Source organism: Protopterus annectens, chromosome 3.part1 (assembly GCF_019279795.1).
Source record: "Protopterus annectens isolate FY-2018-M chromosome 3.part1, PAN1.0, whole genome shotgun sequence".
In the NCBI taxonomy this organism is placed as follows: Eukaryota; Metazoa; Chordata; order Ceratodontiformes; family Protopteridae; genus Protopterus; species Protopterus annectens.
Window position 1 is genome coordinate 1,652,674,647 of NC_056732.1, and position 21,701 is coordinate 1,652,696,347.

At 45.7% G+C, this 21,701-nt stretch overlaps 1 protein-coding gene across 1 annotated transcript in view; it reads left to right on the forward strand.

The window, feature by feature from the left end:
- PEX1 (peroxisomal biogenesis factor 1) overlaps positions 1 to 21,701 on the forward strand; it is a 1,694,243-nt gene that overhangs the window by 1,034,047 nt on the left and 638,495 nt on the right. The window contains exon 17 of the mRNA XM_044067676.1: positions 12,469 to 12,533. Within this exon, the coding sequence (XP_043923611.1) occupies positions 12,469 to 12,533 (65 nt within the window). The remainder of the gene's footprint in view (positions 1 to 12,468; positions 12,534 to 21,701) is intronic.

Genomic DNA, 21,701 nt, shown 5'->3' on the forward strand with positions numbered 1-21,701 from the left:
CTCCTCCCCAAGGTACTCCTCAAGGTCAGACTAGAGAAGCCACAAATGATACTGATTGCCCCGGATTGGCCACGCCAGCACTGGTACCCAATCCTAAGGAGCCTGTCTCAAGGCCCAGCCTGGACATTGCCTCAAATTCCTCATTTACTGACCCAACAAAACAATCAGATCCTGCACAGCCAGCTCAGAACCCTAAATCTAGCTGCATGGCGGATAGTGTAACCATTCTGAATACACCTCTCTCTAAAGTGGTTATGGATGTTATTTTGGAGGCCAGGAGGCCCAGCACCAGAAAATCTTATGCAGAAAAATGGAAGAGATTCTGTGCTTGTACCAAATATCCCTCAGATTTTACAATACCTAACTGAGATGCTGGACAAATGCCTATCCTTCTTATCAATTAAGATCCATGCCTCTGCCATTTCAGCTCATTACAATATGGACCCACCTATTTTTTCACATCCATTGCTTAGGCAGTACCTCAGAGGGGCCAAAAACATAAGACCACCAAGGAGAGCACCAATACCTGCATGGGACCTCAATTTTATCTTGGAAAAACTCACACTGCCTCCTTTTGTGCCAGCCAATATAGCTGAGATAAAATTCTTATCATGTAAAACAGCTCTGCTCCTAGCATTAACTGCAGCAAGAAGAGTCTCAGAGTTACAGGCATTAATGGCTGGGGAACCTTTTATTATCTTCCATCCAGACAGGGTTTCTCTAAGGACAAACCCAACATTTATGCCTAAGGTAGTGTCCAGTGTGGCTCTTCACCAAACCATTCATTTGCCTACTTTTTACCCAAACCCACAGAATAAAGGGGAGAGACTTCTGCATTCTTTGGACATACACAGACCGCTACGCTTCCACTTGGACAAAACTAAAGATTTCAGAAAGACTGAGCAACTTTTAGTGGCATATGCTGCAGGATCACAAGGAAAGGCTATCTCAAAGCAGACTATTTCACAATGGATAGGACACTGCATTCGTTTCTGCTATTCTCAACATGGCAAATCAGTGCCTAAGGGCATTAGACCACATTCGACCAGGGCAGCAGCCACCTCAGCAGCCTTCCTCAGAGGAGTACCAACCAAGGATATTTTGGAGGCTGCAACTTGGACTTCAGTGCACACTTTTACTAAGCACTCTTTACTCTAAATCCAGAGCAGGCTTTGCCACTGCCGTTCTGCAGGGCCTCATAGCCACTCCTAATTCTATTTAGACCCAGCCGCCCAACCTCAGCTTTGGGATTCAACCCAAGTGTAATGACTGCAACAGTGAAACACTATGAACATAGTACAGTTGTGTACCTACCATAAATGTAGATGTTCGAGTGTATTCACTGTTGCAGTCCAGGTTACCCACCCACCACCCCCCTTTCTTTGCTAGGACTTATCTGTACTTCTCTATTCCATACAACCTTTGTGGTGTATTTGCTTGTAGATGAAGGTAATGTTTATTTTAGTGCATGCTTTTCATAAGCAATATTTTTAGCCTACCCTTTTGGGGGCACCTCACATCTGGGGCAAGAAAAACTGAAGAAAATGGCGTTGGCTGCATCTTATATACCCTTGGCGCACTGACATCAGGGAAGAGGCGACAGCAACCGACGCTGGACCAGGACTTTGGAATTCAGGCCGACTGCGGGTAGCCTGCCAGCAGGATAACCCAAGTGTAATGACTGCAACAGTGAATACACTCGAACATCTACATTTATGGTAGGTACACAACTGTACTTTTTTTCAGGATTTAGGTACAGTGGAAACATGAATTGTAAGCTCAGACATTGCTGTTTCAGATAAATGTAAGTACTTACCCACCACCCAGTAAATCTTCTGACACTTGGTTGTACTGTGTATGTTGGGTTCTATCTCCAGCAGAACTGGTGGATCTGTTTAGAGATTCTATATTTATTCCATACTTATAATTATTAAATCTTCGGCATATAACTTGTATCTATAATCTATTCTTAACCAATGTTTTCATATTATGTCAAATTTGGTTCAAAGGTTCATTGGTGGGTACTAGGCTATCTGCCCGAAGGCATTTATAAGCCTAGCCAGAATGCGTTGGCTTTCTCCATCCCCTTAGATTAGTTCCCTGTGCCTCTGTCCAGCAGAGCCACTGAAGTGATCCCCGAGGTAAACTTTCTGTTTCCCATCCACTCGTCAAGGTTTCTTTTGAAGAGTGTTAGCGAGGAGCTCTGCCTAATGTAGATTGAGATCTTGTTCCAAAGCATGGAAGTCTCTGGGACAGGAATCTATCCCTCCAGCATGTCCTATTTATTGTTGTGGTGAGATTTAGGTCCTTAGAGCGTGTGGCTCAAGGGGATAAGGTTTTCTTTAGGTGGAGCATGTCCATCAATTCTGGGTTGGACATGGCCTTGTATGTCAGGCAGAGATTACCTCTGAGTAGGTGGTATGCAACCGAGTACAACTGGAGTTTCTTCAGTCGACCTGCATAGGGCATCTGTTTGAGGCCATTGATCCTCTTGGTAAGGTACTTCTGTGGTCTTTCCAGCTGTTACAGGTGTCTTGTAAGGTACATCCCAAATGGGGCGTTATACTTTAAGATGGGTCTGATGAGTGATGATTAGAGGGGCACAATGACCTCTTTTGATCTGGATGCGAACCCTTTTGTGATTAGGTGGGCCACGTAGAAGGATTTTCTGACCACTTTGGCAATGTGATTATCAAAGGTGAGATTACTATCTACTTGGGTCCCAGATCCCTTATTACGTCTTCCGTATTTAGGGGACTGCCACCTGTGTGGTAGTTTGTGGGTACTTTGTTTTTTCCAAAGGGGGTGACTATGCACTTTTTGGCATTTAGCTTGAGGCCATGATTTTGACACCAGGTATCCTTCTCAGTGCGACCCTTTTGGAGGATGTCTGTGTCAGCTGGAGAGTCAGTTATAGCCCTTAGTTTACAGTCGCCTGTGAACTTGGTCAGCCATAGTCATCCTGTGCTTGCCTGTACCTCTGAAAAGTATATGCCGAACAGGAGGGGTCCTAGGACTGAGCCCTGGGGAACATCACTTGTAACTGGTTTAGAGACTGACCTAGCTCCTGCAACTGTCACTATGTGGGTTCTGTCCGTGAGCCAGTTAGCAACCTATCTTGTGATGTAGGGGTTTATGTTCAGGCTGGTGAGCTTGTCTATAATATCAGAATGAGGAATGGTGTCAAAGGCCTTAGCAAAGTCTAGGTAGGCTGTGTGTACCACCTATCCCTCATCTATAGCCTTGTAACTGTCTCAAAGAAGTCCACCAGGTTTAGGAGGCATGATCTGCCCTTAACAAAGCCAATCTCGGTAGGGTCCAGTGTTTGGCGGTTCCCAATGTCTTTGTTAATGAGTTCTATGATGATGTGCTCCATAGCCTTGCAGACCAAGCTAGTCAGGCTTATAGGGCGATAGTTCCCGGGGTCTGTTGTGGCTCCATCTTTGTGGATCGGAATAACTGTTGCTGTGCGCCACTCTATGGGTACGTAGCCTGTGGATAGGCTGAGTTTGAACAGTGTGTTTAGGTGAGGGGTTAGTTCGTCTTTGAACTCGTGTAGGACACAGCCTGGGACACCGTCCGGTCCCATTGATGCTGTTTTTGGTTTTGGAGAGGGCTGTTTTAACCTGAGTGTCTGTGATTTCAGGGACTCTACATTCTTCTGGTATAGTTATGGGCCCTTTTGGGGGTGAGGGGGGTGAAGTTTGTGCTGAACCTGTCTGCTAGGATGTTGGCGATATTGGTCGGTTCAGTGTATTTTGTGCCATTCTGCACTAACTCTGAGCATAGCCATTTAGATTTTTGACATAGCTAAAGAATGCCTTGTGGTTATCTTCGGAGTCCTTAGCAATTTTTCTTTCAAAGCTCGTCTTGGATAATTTTTATGAGGGATCATAGTTTCTTGCTGATACTGATCAGGGATGTCTTCCTTTCTTGGTATAATTATTTAAACTGTAGTTGTTTTGTGTTATTTTTAAAGATTGTAAAAGTATATTAAATGTTTTGTAATACTCTGGAGCTTTTTGTGTCTGGGCCTCTGCTGAAAATGGGCTCCTACCCGGTAGGACTTCCCCGGTAATCAAATGTCAGTAAATTAAATAAGTAAATAAATATTATATCTTAAAGCTTGCATTCATTTAGCTATGTACTTAAGAACTTCTGCAGTCATGTTAAAGCTGTTTGCATTATGCCTTGCTTTTGCTCCTTATATTCATTAATATAATGCTTGTACTAATTACTTTTGTACCAAAGGCACAAATGTGCTTAGGTGGAAAATACATTTTTTTGTTCTTTTGTTTGTATGCATATATGTAATTTCTTTGTAATACTTTGCAGCTTGTTTGTTTTTTCATTTACATAACTTATCACAGTATTTAGAAATATGGTTTATATGTATGAACAGCTAAATGTCACATTGCATTACCTAAGATAGTTCTCTTTTTAATTACCGTAACCAGTTGGACAGGGTCTCTGTTACAGTATTGCTGCATTCATTCTATATCTCAGTCACAGTCATTAATTATGTACTACTTCTGTTAAATGTTTCTGTTTATAAAACTGTAAAAATCATCATCACAGTTTTGTTCCTTCCAATGTTGGTTACTACCAACTGAGTTCCCCTCATCCTCTACCGAAAACAGATCTTCCCATGTGGGCATTTCCAATCAAAAAATATAGTACATTTCTAAAAATAAATAAAAATACAATTACTGCTCATTTTGATAACTGTTGCTTTAACTTCATGTCTCCATATTATTACTTTACCTACGTGGCTTTAGCAATGCCACAGAATGTTTTTTTCCTAAAATCCTATTACTTGTTTAAGAAGTAGTACTAATGTAATTGGCTGTACCTACTTCTAGTATGTAGTGCTCGTTATCTCCAGGACTAATTTTGTCACCTTTTCTTATTAAAATTAACCATCTTTCCAGCTCTGGATCTGTTTTGTATGTCTGTTGATTATTATTAATAATGCATAAGCCCTGCTCATTGCCTTTTAGTAATATTAGACTTAATGTTGTTCGGCCGTTGCTGATACAAACTAAATCTTGCAGTGTCCTGCTTTTACATTATGTATGGCAATCTGTTGTGTTCCTCTAGTTCTTTATTTGGCATGTACATCACAGCATGTTAGTTATTTGCAAAAATAAATAAAGCAAAGAAGGCTAACTGGTTGAAACACGCAGGTAGCATAGAAGAGATATGTTACTTGTAAACAGTTTTCTTCAAAATGGCAAGTATACTGGTTATTTTGGTAAAATGCAGTGCTTTGATTGCCTGTTAAGTCTGGCAGAGATTTACAAACAAAACTTCTGTGATCTGCTGGAAAGCATAATTTTATCCCCACAGTCTTATTTTACATGCCATGTAGGTCTGGGCAAGTCACTTAGTCAGATAGTGAATGCTGTTCAGTTACCCCTGAAACAGTTGCATCTGATGTTGTTAATCTTCGTTCATTCCTTACTGATGGGTTATTGGTTCCATCCTTGGAACCGAGCCCGCCATATATCAAGCTCGCATCAGCCAAAAACTCTCGAGCCAAGGTCCTACCCAGAATGCTGTGCTCCCTGTTACCCCAGATCTCATTTGCCGCATTGCTGTACAGCTGTGTCAAGCCACTCTCTTCAGCTAAGTGTATAATTTTTTGAAAGTTTATACATCGTTTCTACTTTAAAGTTTTTCAAACAGTTTCTTGTATTATTCTCCTACCCTGTCGTATCTTTAAGACTGTCTCCCTTTACTCTATGTCCCTTTATTACACTTTTCTTGTCTTTGAGGTAATTCTTCATTACCATTGTTGGTAATCCTTCTTCCTTCTCTGTTCTTACCCTTTTGGGTAGCCTTTCCTCTTCTTCTTGATACTGTTGTTCTTCTCCACATCATTATGTTGGATAAGAAAAGTAGTGTTGGTTTTAAACAGTGTAAGGATTGTGGCCGTAAGTTACCGCTTTCCGATGACCATGACTTGTGTGTCTATTGTCTGAATGTCTCCCACCTTACTGTGGATCCCCCGTGTGGGATTTGTAAAAATTTTTCGATCAGGACTCTTAACGAGAGAAAGAACAAGTTAATCCTGAAAGATCTTCTCAAATCTCCTTTCTATGAGGCTATCTCTGGGTTTGAGGGCTCACTCCCTCCGGCTAAACCCCATAAGAGGCGTTCTTCCTCTTCCTCATCGAAGTCGCTCACTTCATCTCCCTCTGGAGATCATATGGAATTGACTCATAAGAAGGTGAAAATGGCTACTACTTCGGAGCTGCCACCTGTGACCCTTTCGGCTCCAGGCTCTGCACCACCCCAGTTGATTCTTACTCCAGCCATGTCCTCCTTTTCGACACCAGCACCGGAGTTCCCGATGCAGACATGGCTCTGACAGTTCCGTCGCAGCCCTTACCGGCACCGTCCATGCAAGTATCCGTCTCAGCCCATACCAGCACTGTCCATGCAGGTACAGTCTCCTTCGGCACCATTGGTGCAATCCCCTTCGGCCGCGAGTATGACTTTACTGACCTCCATGGTGCAGAAACTTTCGGCACTGACATGCCTTTCGGTGCAGTCCTTTTTGGCACCATCATTATCTGTGCAGACACCTTCCTCGACGGCACTGTACCCATCGGTGCAGACGCTTGCTTTTACGTTACAGACACCTTTGACTTTTATGGCGCTGATGTCATCAGTGCAGACTACTTTGACACCATTCTCTTCGGTGCAGACATCCTCAGTTCCAGGCTCTGCACCTCTCGAATTAGAAAGGACAAAGTACTCTCCTTACTTGGATCCATTCGTTGGTAGCCAATATAGTCCTTTTCTAGAAAGGCCAGAATCGCCCTCAGGTTTCTCTATGAGGTCGACCAGGAGCACCTCTAAGCAAGATGTGTTGCAGCTTGCTGACCAGTTGCTTGTGGCCAGAGTTCTCTCTCAACCATTGAAACCCACGTTCCCTCCTTCAGGTGAACATATAGCTCCTCAAACCCCAACGTACATTCCTACTTCGACTTCCACCCAAGTATCGAAGCCCAGTACTCCGACAGCAGTTTCCCTCCCTCTGACCCCAATAGTGGATCTCACTTTGGAGCTGGAGTCGTCCTTGTGGCCCTCGGTGCACTGGGCATTGAGCTCTTCTCAGGCCAGTGGCTGTGCCATGGGGGGGGGGGGGGCATTCTTGGTTCCACCCCAATTTTTTCTATGGCATCCTCCATGAATCCTCCCTTTCTCACGTTTCACAGTCCTCTTGAGACTCCTGGTCTGGGGGTCGGTTCATCGGGGTGGGGTGTGACCCCGGTTCCGAGGTTGTCGTGCTCTGTTCCATCCAAGGAGGGATGGGAGCCCGGAACAGATCACGACAACCTCAGAACTGGGGTGTGACCCCGGTTCCGAGGTTGTCGTGCTCTGTTCTGGGCTCCCATCCCTCCTTGGGCGGGCCGGCCTTCTAGGCCATGGAGAGGGCGCTTGCCTCCACTGGCAAACCCCACATGTCGGAGTCCTCTCCCCCCTCTGTGCTGCAACTCTCACAAGCCACAACCACCAGACACCCGACACAAGGGCGTCAGGTTTCTCCCCTTCAGGAGACCCCCTTTTTGCAGTCTTCCCCAGAACCCTCCACTGAGGAAGTACCCCGCAAAATTTTATGCAACAGGAAGCACATGGACTTCACTAAGGAGTCTTTGACTGAAGATATGGACTTTGATGACGGGGAAGGTTCCCCACTCTCGACCTCTGATGAGGTGTCCTTTGGTCACATCCTCGAGATCCTTAGAGGGGTGACTAGAAGTCCTCTAATCCTTCCTCTGAGGAGTCCTTATTCCTGTAGGCCTTTCGTGCCCAACCCCCTACCTCCTGGGTTACCCCACCGGCTGATGAGCTTGTCCAGCTCATCGTCCAGTGCACATGGAAGGCTCCTGACACCCTGGAAGCGATATCACGGAGGTCTGATAAAATCTTATCACCCCAGCTGAGCATCCCCATTGGTCACAAGGTCTTCCAATAGATGCCATGGTAAAGAACTTTCTTACACTGTGAAGGACACCAATGAGGAAGAGAAAAGGCAAACACTACTAAAAACTCCTGATGTCCAAAACATAAATACAAAAGCTGATCAGTCCTTTTTATACGATCTGAGGAAGGCTTATTTGCCGAAAGCGCTTATCGGAAGACTGAGGACTGCTTATTTTATGTTATATTCTTTTTATTAAAGTTTTGATTTTACTATTAAGTTTTACTGCTGTGGTGGACATCAGGAGTTTTTAGTAGTAGATGCCATGGTGGTGGCAGCTCCAACTAAAAAGACTTGGCAGAAGAGAGCCACACTGTCCATCCTCCCAACAAGGAGTCCCGGGTGATAGACAGACTAGGGAAGCATGTGTTTGCTTCATTGACCTTCACCGTAAGGTCTTTGAACTGTTTGGCACACTTTATGAGGCTACAGTGGGATCTTATCAACCAACTCTCTGAAACCTTGGCAGGAGCGGTTTCTGATGAGGTCCGTGACAACGTAGCTTCTCAGATAGCCACCCTAGAGTCCATTTCCAATTCTTCCATGCATCTTATTTCTCACACAATGGAAGGAGCGGCTAGAGGGGCAGGCACGGGTATAGTAACCAGATGACTTGCCTGGATGCGCCTTTGCAGACTCCTTTAAGGCTTCCTTCATGAACTCCCCCATCAAGGCCACTTCTTTGTTTGGCCGTAAAATTAAAGATATGCTGGCAAGGTGCGAACAAGATGGCAAGACCCTATCTGCCGTTGGAGTCAGACACTCTACTCCTCAACGATTCTACTCCAGAAATCAGAGGAGCGGGAAGATGTGACACGGGAAATCACAGGGCTCTTTCCATGATGCACGTGCTGAGTTCTCCCCTAGAGGGAGAGGGGGAAACTTCAATGGAATATGCCCCTTTCAGGGCAGAGGAGGTCCGCGAAACCGGGGTTCTACAGATTCTTTCTTTGACCAATCCCTGTCAGCGCTCCTGAAGCTTTGCCCGACTGCTCACCTCTGGAAGCGGTCGGGGGTCGTTTTTCCTTGTACCCCGCTGCCTGGCAAAGTATAACCACCGACCCTTGGGTACAACGAATAATATCTAGAGGCTGTAACATCCCCTTCCATCTTTGTCCAACCTCATCCCGAGTATTACCTGATGTTCCACCCAGTCAAAGGGAAGCAGCAGCACACGAAATCCAAAAGCTGCTACAAAAAAAGAGTCATCCAGACAGTCCCCCCAGACCAGATAAGATCCAGTTTTTACTCAAGGTCCTTTTTACTGCCAAAAAAGACAGGGGACTGGAGACCAATTCTGGATCTCAGCACACTGAACAAATCTGTAAAAACAGAGGAAGTCCGGATGGTCAGAGTTCAGTCTATCCTTCCTCTCCTGGAAGAAGACGATTGGATGTGCTCTGTAGATCTTCAAGATGCGTATTACCACATAGAAATGGACAAACGCTCAAGAAGATACCTCTGCTTCTGCATAGGAGCCAGTCACTACCAATTTTGAGCTCTGCCCTTCGGTCTCTCTACAGCCCCCAGAGTGTTCACCAAATGCATGGCAGTGGTTATCGCTCACTTGCGACTTCAAGGATTCCAGGCATTTCCATATCTCGACGACTGGCTCCTCACCGTCCCCACCAGGCGTCTACTGGAAGAAGCCCTGCACTACACTCTCTTCACAGCACAACGCCTAGGAATTACTATACACTGGGAGAAGTCCAACACGACTCCAGCTCAGTCTTTGGAATTCATCAGGGTACTGTTGGACATGAGAAATTGCACAGCATCTCTTCCAGACCACAGGCTTCAAAGAATAAGACAACGGGTTCAACCACTGTTTTTTCACCATAAATCTCCTGCTCAATCTATATTCCAATTCTTGGGGTGAATGGCAGCCTCGATCACCATTGTTCTCTAGCCAGATTCCACATGAGGCTCCTTCAGTGGTTACTTCTCACTCAGTGGTACCCTCTGCAACATCCTTTGTCTTTTCAGATAAGTGTAACTCAGAGATGCAAGCAAGATTTACTCTGGTGGATGTCTCGAAATCCCCAACAATGGTCTCGCCCCTTCAGCCCCCATCAGCTGAAAGTCACGGTGACCACGGACGCCTCGCTGATGGGGTGGGGGGGGTTATGTCAGGGAAACTCGATCCAAGGCACCTGATTGGAGACAGAGGCCCTTCTGCATAACAATGTCCTGGAACTGAGGGCGGTGCTACTAGCATTGCAAGCATTTAATTCCATCCTTCCATCGGGGACTATTGTGATCCAATCAGACAACATGTCAGTGGTCTGGTACATCAACAAGCAAGGGGGCACCAGATCTTACCCGTTATGCCGAGAGGTCTTGAGAATATGGCAATGGGTGATAGCTTCCAGTCGCTTTCTAATTGCAATGCACATTCCCAGGAGCTCCAATGTGATAGCAGACAAATTGAGCAGGTGCATTCTACAACCTCACGAGTGGTCCCTCAACCCTGTGATAGCGGCAAAAATCTTCAACCACTGGGGCCAGCCTTGCTGCGATCTATTCGCCTCCCAAACCAACTTCAAGTGCAGTAACTACTTTGCCCTGATCCCCCCTCGGTCACAGTCACCGAGAGACAGTCTAGTCCATGCTTGACCCTCGGGTCTACTTTATTCTTATCCTCCTCTGCCCCTCATCTCCCAATTTTTTTGAGAAAGCACGGCAGTTGAAAAGCAAAGTGATCCTCCTTGCTCCATATTGTCCTAGACACGTCTGGTACCCCTTCCTCTGGCCTCAACTGCTAGATCAACCATGGATCCTCAATCCATGCCCAACGTTGATCTCCAATCTGCAGGGTCTGACTCACCCCAATCTAACAACCCTGAAACTGACAGCTTGGTTTCTCCACTTCCAATGATTGCCAGGCAGGAAAACCTCTAGTCTCCAGTGCGCAATATTCTTATTGCATCTCATAAATCGTCCACCGGACTAATCTATCTCAATAAATGGAAAAGGTTTTTCTATGGCAGCGAATAAACAGTTAGACCCCTTGTCAGCCCCAGTTTCGGTGGTTTTGGATTACTTATCACACCTTTTCCACTCTGGGGTGTCGGCCTCTACTATTCGTGTGCATTTAGCTGCCATTTCGAATTTCCATATTGATTTTCAGGATTCTTCACTCATGTCACATAGACTCTGTAAAATTTTCTTGAAGGGGGTTCTTCACCTAAAACCCCCCCTTTAGAGAACCAGTACAACATTGGGATTTGGCCTTGGTCCTGCAAGCCCTAACAGCTCTCCCCTTTGAACCTGCATCTTCATGTGATTTAAAATATCTCTCGTGGAAAACTTTGTTTCTAATTGCAATCACATCGGCCAGACGCTTGTCAGAACTTCAAGCCTTATACATCAAACCTCCCTCATCTTATCTTCCATAAGGATAGGGTATCACTGAGAACTAATTCTTCCTTTTTACCAAACGTGGTGTCAGAGCGGTCTATCAACCAATCTATTGACCTTCCAGTATTTTTTCCTAACCACTCTTAACAGGGGAGAGTATTGCCTGCACTCCTTGGAAGTTCATAGGCAAATACGATTTTATCTGGACAGAACAAAATCTGCCCATAAATCAGACCAACTATTTCTGGCTTTTTCTGGACCAAGACTAGGTCATCCTGTCTCAAAAGTTACATTGGCTTTGTGGTTGAGAAATGGCATTACCTTCATCTACAACAAGAACAATGTCACCTTGCCTCACAGAGTGAAAGCACATTCTACAAGGTCTATGGCGACTTCAGCAGCTTTTCATGCTAAGGCTTCCCTCAGTGATATTTGCTCAGCTGTGGCTTGGGCCAAACCTCATACATTTATTCTTCATTACAAATTGGACTTGGCCTCCAGAGAGAGAGCTTCTTTTGGCTCCATTGTGCTCAGGAATGTCTTTCCATGAGGGCCACCCAGGAATACAGGTAGCTGGGGACTCTGTCCCATCAGTAAGGAATGAACGAAGATTAACAACATCAGATAAAGAAGTTATATCTTACCATAACGTTTCATCTGTGTTGTTGATTTTTTTTCATTCATTACTCCCCTCCAGAGGTTCCTGGTTGATCTCATATACTCCTTTATTGTAGGTCTGTTATGACCAGAGGTATCCTCTACTTTTGTCTGTCAACTTGCAGACTCGATCTGAGGTAACAGGGAGCAGAGCATTCTGGGTAGGACCTTGGCTCGAGAGTATTTGGCTTAATTGAGCTTGATATATGGCAGGCTCCCCATCAGTAATGAATGAACGAAGATCAACAACACAGATGGAATGTTCTGGTAAGACATAACTTCTTTTTATACTTAGTGGGTTTGCCTGGATGCTGAAAAAGTAAGTCACTGTCTTGTTGCTGGTGCTGTTGTCATTGATCTGGAAAAAACAAGTGTGTGTTCTGCTGTGGAGGGAGAGGCATGACTGAAAAATGATTTTTCTGAATTTGCTTGTGATGTGCTTTATTTTTTTATTGCAGGGCCCTGAACTGCTCAGTAAATACATTGGAGCAAGTGAGCAAGCAGTCAGAGATGTCTTCACCAGGTTTGTGTTCTCTAGATTCAGTACACTGTTAACTACAATTTAATGCCATTGATTCTCTTTCTAACCATGAAAACATGTAGTTGTTTGTACGAAATTCAACACTAGTATTCTGCAGTATATCCTGTGAAGTGAGTAAGGTGAAGTTGTTCAATCTCGCCGTTCATTCTTCACTAATGGGTTCGGAGCCGATCCCTCGGCTCTGACACGGCCGTTAGCAAACTCAAGGTTTACCAGCTGCTTGAGACCAAGCCCCTTATCCCATAACGCACTGCTGGAATTACCTCAGACCTAGTTTGCCGCGGCATGGATCTCGGTGGTTCCAGCTTGCTCGAGCCTAAATCTTCATAGATTATTCAAAAAATTTGCAAGTTTTCTGTCTTTTCTTCTATTAGATAAATGTATAATTATAGTTCACTTGTTAGAATAGTTTTTATAGCCCCCTTCCCTGTTAATACTATATTTTGTGTGTTTTTCATAGTGGCCTCGTGTTGGCCTACTTCTGGTAGTAGTGTGCATTGGTAGTTAGATTAGAGTTTTAGTATTAGTTTGAGTGCTTAATACTATTTAGCTAATTTTTGGCCCCCTTTTCTTTTGGGCCATTGTTTCAGTGTTTCTAGGTGGTTGTGTTCCTGTCACTGCTAGCTAGCCTTTGGCTTCGTTATTGTGGATAGTGGTTTTAGTTATTGGACATATCTAAGGAAAAACAAAAGCATCCAAAGTCTGGGTTCAAAAAATGCCCAGACTGCGGACAAAAGATGTCCGTTATTCATGTGCAATGTGTATACTGTCTAGGAGCTCTTCACTTGTAAGAGTCATGCAGCATGTCACTCCTTTTCTTCCAGGGTTACATTAGAAAGGAAGAGGAAATTAGTGGACAGGGGTTTACTAAAACACTCTGTTGTCGAGGCGTTGACTGACCAGGATGGGGCTAGTAAGTCCTCTCGTTCTTCCCAATCCTCAGGAGACTCAAAATCCACAAAAAAATCTAAGAAGAGTGAGGATGCTGGGTCATTGGCTCCACAGTTCTCGTAGCTGAGTGTCCCTTCTACTCAGATCCAGTCCACTGTTCTGGAGCCGGTGTCAGAGTTGCCATTGTCTCCTATTCTCCAATCTGCACCGTCTGTGCACTCGTCTAGGTCCTCTGTTAGTCTTTCTGATCTGGACATGGACCGACTGGTACAGAAGCTGTTAAGGGCACCAGGCCTAGCTAAATTGCTGTCAGCTCCGACCCTAGTATCGGAACCGAAGACCATTACCCTTTAATTGATTGCTCCTCCTCCAAGTCATACTGGGCTTTCGGAGCCGGAGGAGGCTGACCTGATGATCAAAGAGCCCTTGGAACCGACACCTGTTCCAGTGTTGTCAGTTCCATCTGCTCGGACATCCTCGGCGTTGATCAGGGACTCTAGGAGTCGACATTCTCCTGTCGGGTCTGGGGAGGGTAGTCGCACCGACTTGTCTGTGCCAACTCTTCCTCTCGGGCTTCGGCTCCGATGAGCTCGGCTCCTACCTCGGGTTCGGAACCCACGGCCTCTGTGCGGGAGGGGCTTGAGGTTCCTACTGGTCCTTCGACTCCTTCCCATTGGAGCCGTGATGCCTCTGAAGCCATGAGGCGAGTATTGTCTCCTAAGTCTTCCTTGATGTCAGGATTGGTCTCTTCTTCCCCTAAGGCGCCAGTGTCCACTTCTGTTTCCATCGGCTCCAAGCGTAGAGACCCTGAGCCTCAGGTAGCCCCACTGGGTGCTCCCTGCTCTTCTGAGGCTTTTCCGGACATTCCCGCTGAGGAGGTTCCCAGAAAGAGAGTGTGTAAGAGGAGGCACCTGGACTCCCCACAGGAGTCTTTGACATCTGACACTGACTTAGATGAGTCTGAAGGGTCCCCCCGATCCTTCTCTGAGGATATCTCCTTTGCAGGGATAAAGGTATTGGACCAAGCAAAAGCGCTTGATGCATTTGTTGTCTGCTATTGTGTTTTATTAAACTTTTGGAAGCAATCCTGTGGTTCCTGTTCTTCCTTTCGTGGATCCTTTGCAGGGATACTTGAGATCCTTAGGCAGAGGGGTGATTGGCATTCCAAATACCCTACTGAGGATGTCAGTCCTCCTGAAGGCTTTCTGTTCTCAACCTTCCACCTGTTGTGTGTCTCCGCCCTATGATGAGCTTATGGACCTGGTCTGTCATAGGGCGTGGGAGTCACCGGAATCTATGGAACCTGTCCCTAGGAGGCCTAACAAGTTCATTTCTGCCCCCGTAGATAAGTCCTTTTTGACCAAGGGAGTTCCTGTTGATGCCATGGTGGTGGCGGCGGCCACCAAAAAGGAAATATCTCAGATATCCTCGTATCCATCCTCCTAACAGAGAGTCTAGGATTATGGATAGGTATGAGAAATGCATGTTTAGTTCAGTGACTTTCACACTTAGATCACTGAACTATTTGTCCCATTTTACCAGACTGCAGAGAGATCTCCTTAAGGAGTTAGGAGATACTTTTCAGGGTATGGTAGCTGCAGGTGCTTCCGACAAAGTTGCCACCCAACTTGCTACCCTAAATTCAATTGTAAACTTGTCCATGCATCTCATATCGTATGCAGCTGATGGCGTGAGTAGGGCAGCAGGTTTAGGAGTTGCCCTACGTAGACACTCCTGGATGCGCGTGTTCCTTCGCGGAGCCTTTCAAGTCTTCATTTGTGAATACCCCGTTTGACGGCTCATCTCTCTTTGAGCCTAAAGTAAAGGAAACATTGACCAGGTGTGAGCAAGAGGGAAAGACTGTCTGCCGTAGGAGTCCATTTTTCCACCCCTACTCGGCCTTATCCCAAGGGCCAAAGGGGAGGGAAGATGTGGTTCCGAAAAGCCCAAGGAGCCTTTCAGGATACACGTGGTGAAACCTCCTCTAGGGGCAGAGGAGGGGGTTATAATGGAAGACGCCACCCTTGCGGCAGAGGGGGTCCGCAACAGCAGGGTGACAGAGATCATTTCTCTGGTTAGCCCTACCAGTGCTCCTGAGCGGAGGCCCGACTGTCCTGCTCTGGAGGCAGTCAGGGGTCACTTATCTTTGTACACAGAAGCCTGGCTGGATATAAAAGACAGATGGGTACAAAGTATATTTTCCAGAGGGTATTTCATACCGTTCTACTCTCATAGTTTATAGTTTCATAGTATAGTACTAGGCTATCTGCCCTGGGGCATTTGTAAGCCTAGCCATAGTGATGTGGCTTTTGCCACCCCATGAAATGGTACAAAAATGTACAGAATAAATCTAGAATACTGTGCCTCTGTCTAGTAGTGACACAGTGAAGGTCCCCTTATATAATAGAATTAGTTTACTGTGCCCCTGTCTAGCAGTGACACAGATGTGACCCCTGGGGTAAACTTACGATCTCCCATCCACTCATCAAGATTTCTCTTGAAGAGAGTCAGTGAGGGGCTCTGCCTAATACGAACTGGGATCCTGTTCCAAAGCATGGGAAGCCTCTGGGTTATGAATCTATCCCTCCAGCATGTCCTATTCATACTTGTGCCGAGGTTCAAGTCTTTAGCTCTCGTGGTCCTGATGGATTTGGATTTTTTGAGGTGGAGCTTGTCCATCAGATCCTGATTGGACATGGCCTTGTACGTCAGGCAGAGATCACCTCTGAGCAGGCGGTATGCTACTAAATAGAGCTGAAGTTTCTTTAGTCTGGCAGAATAAGACATATGTTGGTGACCCTTGATCCTTTTGGTGAGGTACTTTTGTGGTCTCTCCAGCTGTTGCAAGTGCCGGGTGAGGTACATACCAAATTGGGCATTGTACTCAATCATGGGTCTGATGAGGGAGGAATATAGGGATACAATGACATCCTTGGATCTGGATGTGAAACCCTTCATGATGAGGTGTGCAAGGTAGAATGTTTTTCTAACCACTTTGGCAACGTGGGTGTCAAATGAGAGGTCACTGTCTACTTGGGTCCCTAGGTCTCTGATTACTTTTTCCGTACTCAGTGGGTTGATGTCTATGTGATAATTTGTGGGTACTTTGTTTTTTCCAAAAGGGATGACTATACATTTTTGGCATTTAGTTTAAGGCCGTGACTACGCACCAGTTGTCCGCTTCAGTGAGGCCTTTTGTAGGATGTGTGTATCTGCTGGTGTATCGACTATGGCCTAGTTTGCAGTCATCTGCGAACTTTGTCAGCCACAGCCCTCCCATGTTTGCTTTAACATCTGAGAAATAAATGCCGAACAAGAGGGGTCCCAGGACAGATCCCTGTGGGACACCACTTGTGACTGGCTTTGAGTCTGACATTGCTCCAGCGATTTTAACTTTATGGGTTCTGTCCTTTAGCCAGTTTGCAACCCATCTAGTGACATAAGGGTTTACTTTTAAGCTGTTTAGCTTATCTATGATGCCTGAGTGGGGTATTGTGTCGAAGGCCTTAGCCAAGTCCAGGTATGCTGTATGGACTGCTTTGCCCTCATCAGTGGCTCTAGTGACTGTTTTGAAAAAGTCAACCAGGTTTAAAAGGCAGGATCTGCCCTTTACAAAGCCGAACTGGGTGGGGTCAAGCGCCTGTAGGTCCCCTATGTCTCCGTTTATGAGTTCCATAATGATTCTTTCCATAGCTTTGCAGACCAGGCTAGTCAAGCTTATGGGGCGGTAGTTTCCAGGGTCTGTAGAGGCACCCACCTTGTGGAGTGGGACCACTGTTGCTGTACACCAGTGTTAAGGTACATATCCCGAAGTAAGGCTAAGGTTAAATAGCATTTTTATGTGTGGGTTTAGCTCCTCTTGGAGTTCACGTAACACGCACCCCGGGATACCGTCAGGTCCCATTGATGCTGTGTTTTTTGCTTTGTTTAGGGCGGTTCTCACTTGGACATCTGAGATGACAGAGAGATTACATTCAGCTGGGATAAGTATTTCTTCTTTTGGGGGTGAAGGAGGCGAGAAATTTGCACTGAACCTGTCAGCCAGAATGTTAGCAATGTCTGTGGGTTCAGTGTATTTTTTGTTGTTGTGAACCAACTCTGAGCATATCTGAGGGTTTCCGCCCAGGTTTCTAACATAGCTGAAGAAGGCTTTGTGGTTATCTTTAGTGTCCTTAGCGATTTTTCTCTCAAAGTTTGCCTTGGATGTTTTTATGAGAGAACGTAGTTTTCTGCTAATGTTGATCAGCGATGTCTTCCCTTCATGGGATTTCGCTCTGACGTGCAGTAGCTTCCTTCGTTATACAATTTGTTTATGGCTGACGGACAGGACGCTTACATTTGGTGGAGAGGGACTTGGATTTGTTTGGGATTGCATGATCCATGCATTCTTGGAGATGTCCATAGAAAGCTTTTGTGAAGGATTCGGCATTGTGGGATGTGGTATCCACTAGCACAGTGGGCTTAAAGGATACCATCTCAGTCTTAAGAAGAGTGAAGTCTGCTTTGGAGAAGTTTTTCACTGTGGTCTTTTGTGCTGGGGGTGGAGGTGGGATATGTATATCCAGGGTGATTAGTTTGTGGTCAGATCTCACTAGTGAGGGGTATACTTTCGGTGTGGAGCATTTTGTCCCCATGTTTGTGATGATCAGGTCTAGTATATTATCTCCCCTAGTGGGAGAGGTGACTAGTTGTTCCAGTGCATTTGAATTTATGAATTCCAGGAACCTTTGGGCTAGGGTATTAGGGCTAGAATAATGTACCCAATCTATGTTTGGGTAGTTGAAGTCTCCCAGTATGATGGTATTTTGTGATACATTCATATCCTCCAATGTCTTCAGGAAGGCTGAGTGGGGTTCTTGAGATTGGGAGGGTGGTCTGTAACATGCTACCAGTTGTATAGCAGTTTTGCCTATGGTTAGTTGCACCTGTATGGACTCTGATGCTTCATGTGTTGCTACTAACCTGGAGGTGTGGGTGTCCTTTATGAATATGGACACTCCCCCTCCCTTTGTGGTTCGGCCCGGGTTTTGGGGCCCCTCCAACTTCTGTCAGGAGAATCCCGGACGGTCCACCCAGTCACAGGGAACAAGCAACTATAGAGGTCCACAGGTTGCTAGGAAAAAAAGTCATCCAGCCAGTCCCAGCAGACCAAACAGGATTCACAACTTACTCAAGATTCTTTCTGGTTCCAAAGAAAACAGGGGACTGGAGACCCATTTTGGACCTCAGCAGACCCAACCAATTTGTCAAGAAAGAAGTTCCAGATGGTCATTCTTCAGTCCATACTTCTCTTTTTAGGGAAAGACAATTGGATGTGCTCAGTCGATCTCAAGGATGCGTACTACCACATAAAGATGGTCAGGCTATCCAGAGATCATCTGCGTTTCCGGCTGAGAGCCAATCACTATCACTTCCGAGCCCTGCCCTTTGATCTCACTACAGCCCCCAGAGTGTTCACCAAATGTATGGCAGTGGTCACGGCTCACCTGAGGCGTCTAGGATTCCAGGTGTTTCCTTACCTAGACGATTGGCTACTTACCTCCACCACCAAACATCGACTGATTCAGGCAAGAGAATCCACTCTGACACTCTGCAACCACATAGGCATTACTGTTAACTTAGAAAAGTCTGCCTTGTCGCCATCGCAGCATATCGTTTTTATCGGGGCAGAGTTAGACACTTCAACCACCACTCTACGTCTACCATTCGAGAGGGTCTCACTTCGCCAACATGTCAGCTCACTGGTGTCAAAAGACAGAGCTCCAGCAGCAGAGGTCTTAAAAGTACTGAGTTTGATGGCAGCAGCAATCTTAGCCATACCATTAGCAAGGATGCATATGCGGATTCTTCAATGGCTACTGTTCACTCAATGGTCTTATCAGGAACATCCACTGAAGCATATGATTGTGATAAATTCTTGCAAGAGAGACCTTCAGTGGTGGTTGACGTCGATTCATGTCAAAATAGGACGTCCATTTGTACTACCCCCGCAGATAGCCACTGTGACCACGGACGCTTCCCTGATAGGGTGTGGGGGGGTATTTTCAGGGAAAGACTGCCCAAGGCACATGGACGGATCAAGAATCACATCTGCATATCAGTGTTCTAGAGATGAGAGCAGTACTTCTGGCGTTGCAGTACTTTCAGGACTCTCTTCCTCTAGGGACAATTGCAATTCAGACAGACAGCATGTCAGTGGTCTGGTATTTGAACAAACAGGGCGAGACAAAGTCTTACCTTCTTTGCCAAGAAGCCCTCAGAGTTTGGCAGTGGGCTGTGTCATCCCAGAGCTTTCTGTTGGCAGCACACATCCCGGGGAGATCCAACGTGATAGCAGACAAACTGAGCAGGGCAATTTTGTTGCCACACGAGTGGTCCCTCAATCAGGACATTGCTGACAGAATTTTCCGCAAATGGGGCCAGCCTTGCTGCAACCTTTTTGCCAGTCACATCAACACCAAATGCAGAAGCTACTTCGCCCTGATTCCCCCTCCGGGACAACCCCCGAGAGACACTCTCGTACATGATTGGCCCCCCGGGTCTCCTATATGCATTTCCTCCAATCCCGCTAATACCAAGATTTTTACAGAAAGCAAAGTCGCTGGGAAGGACCATCATTCTTATAGCCCCCATTGGCCTTGGCAGATTTGGTTCCCATTTCATTATCATCATCTCTTGGAGGATCCATGGATTCTGGACCCAGTTCCAGACCTTCTGACACATCAGTCAGGGGATCTCCACACTTCATTGCAGTCCCTGAAGCTGACAGGTTGGCTGCTCCAGTTCCCCACATAGCCAGGCTTCACAACCTTTCTTATGACACGAGGCAAATCCTTTTGTCTTCTCACAAACCTTCCACCAGGAGATTATATCGTAGTAAGTGGAAGAGATTTTCCATTTGGGCTTCCAAACAGAACATTGATCCTTTTCACGCTCCCTTGACATCTATATTGGAATTCTTAACTATTATCTTTAATGAAAGAGCGGCACCGGCTGCAATTTGGGTCCAGTTTGCTGCCATATCTAATTTCCATCTTAGAGTAGACCGACTAAATGTTATGGCCCACAAGTTATCCAAGGCTTTTCTTAATGGGACCTTTCACACGAGGCCTCCAGTAAAAACTCCTTATTCCCCCTGGAATCTGAATTTTATGCTATCTCGCATAATTCTTCCCCCGTTTGAACCTGCATCATCTTGTGATCTCAGATATTTGTCGTGGAAAACCATTTTTCTAATGACCATTATTTCCGCCTGCAGAGTGTCAGAGCTTCAAGCCTTGTCTATCACACCTCCTTATATGATTTTTCATGCTGATAGAGTATCTCTCAGGACAAATCCTTCCTTTTTACCTAAAGTTTGTTCCGAGTCTAATATCAATTAAGTCATTGAATTGCCAGTCTTCTTCCCCAACCATTCCAACAAACTAGAGTATATGCTGCACAAACTAGACGTTCATAGACAGCTCAGATATTATTTGGATAGGACAGAAGATTTTAGAAAATCAGACCAACTATTTGTTTCCTTTTCTGAAGCCAGGAAAGGTAGACCAGTGGCTAAAACAACCCTTTCTAAGTGGCTATCTGATTGTATCACCTGTGTTTATTCAGCAGCTAATATGCCCTTACTACACAGACTTAAAGCTCATTCAGCTAGAGCAGTTTCTACATCCTCTGCATTTCAAGCCAAATTGCCCATTGACAACATCTGTGCTGCAGCCACTTGGTCTAAGCCTCATACCTTTATCACTCATTACAAGGTGGATAAGGCCTCCAGGGACAGGGCTTCCTTTGTTTCTACGGTCCTGAAGAATATACTCCCATGAGCCACCCAAGATTGAGGGTGCTAGGGACACTACCCATCAGTGAAGAATGAACAGCGAGATTGAACAACTTCACATTAAGAAGTTATGTACTCACCGTAACATTCCATGTGAGTTGTTCCATCTCTCCTTCATTCTCACGTCCCTCCCTCCATCCCTCACCTGACTGACAGTTGACCTAGACGCTGGTCTCATCCTGGTAATTCAATTCCTTCCTTTTTCCCTTTCTTAGGAGAAAATAATAATCCTATAATAATAATAATAATCATATTACAAGGATATGGTACACACAGCAAACAAGATCTGAGGTAATTCCAGCAGTGCATTATGGGATAAGGGGCTTGGTCTCAAGCAACTGATAAACCTTGAGCTTGCTAACAGCTGTGTCGGAGCCGAGGGATCAGCTCTGAACCCATCAGTGAAGAATGAAGGCGAAATG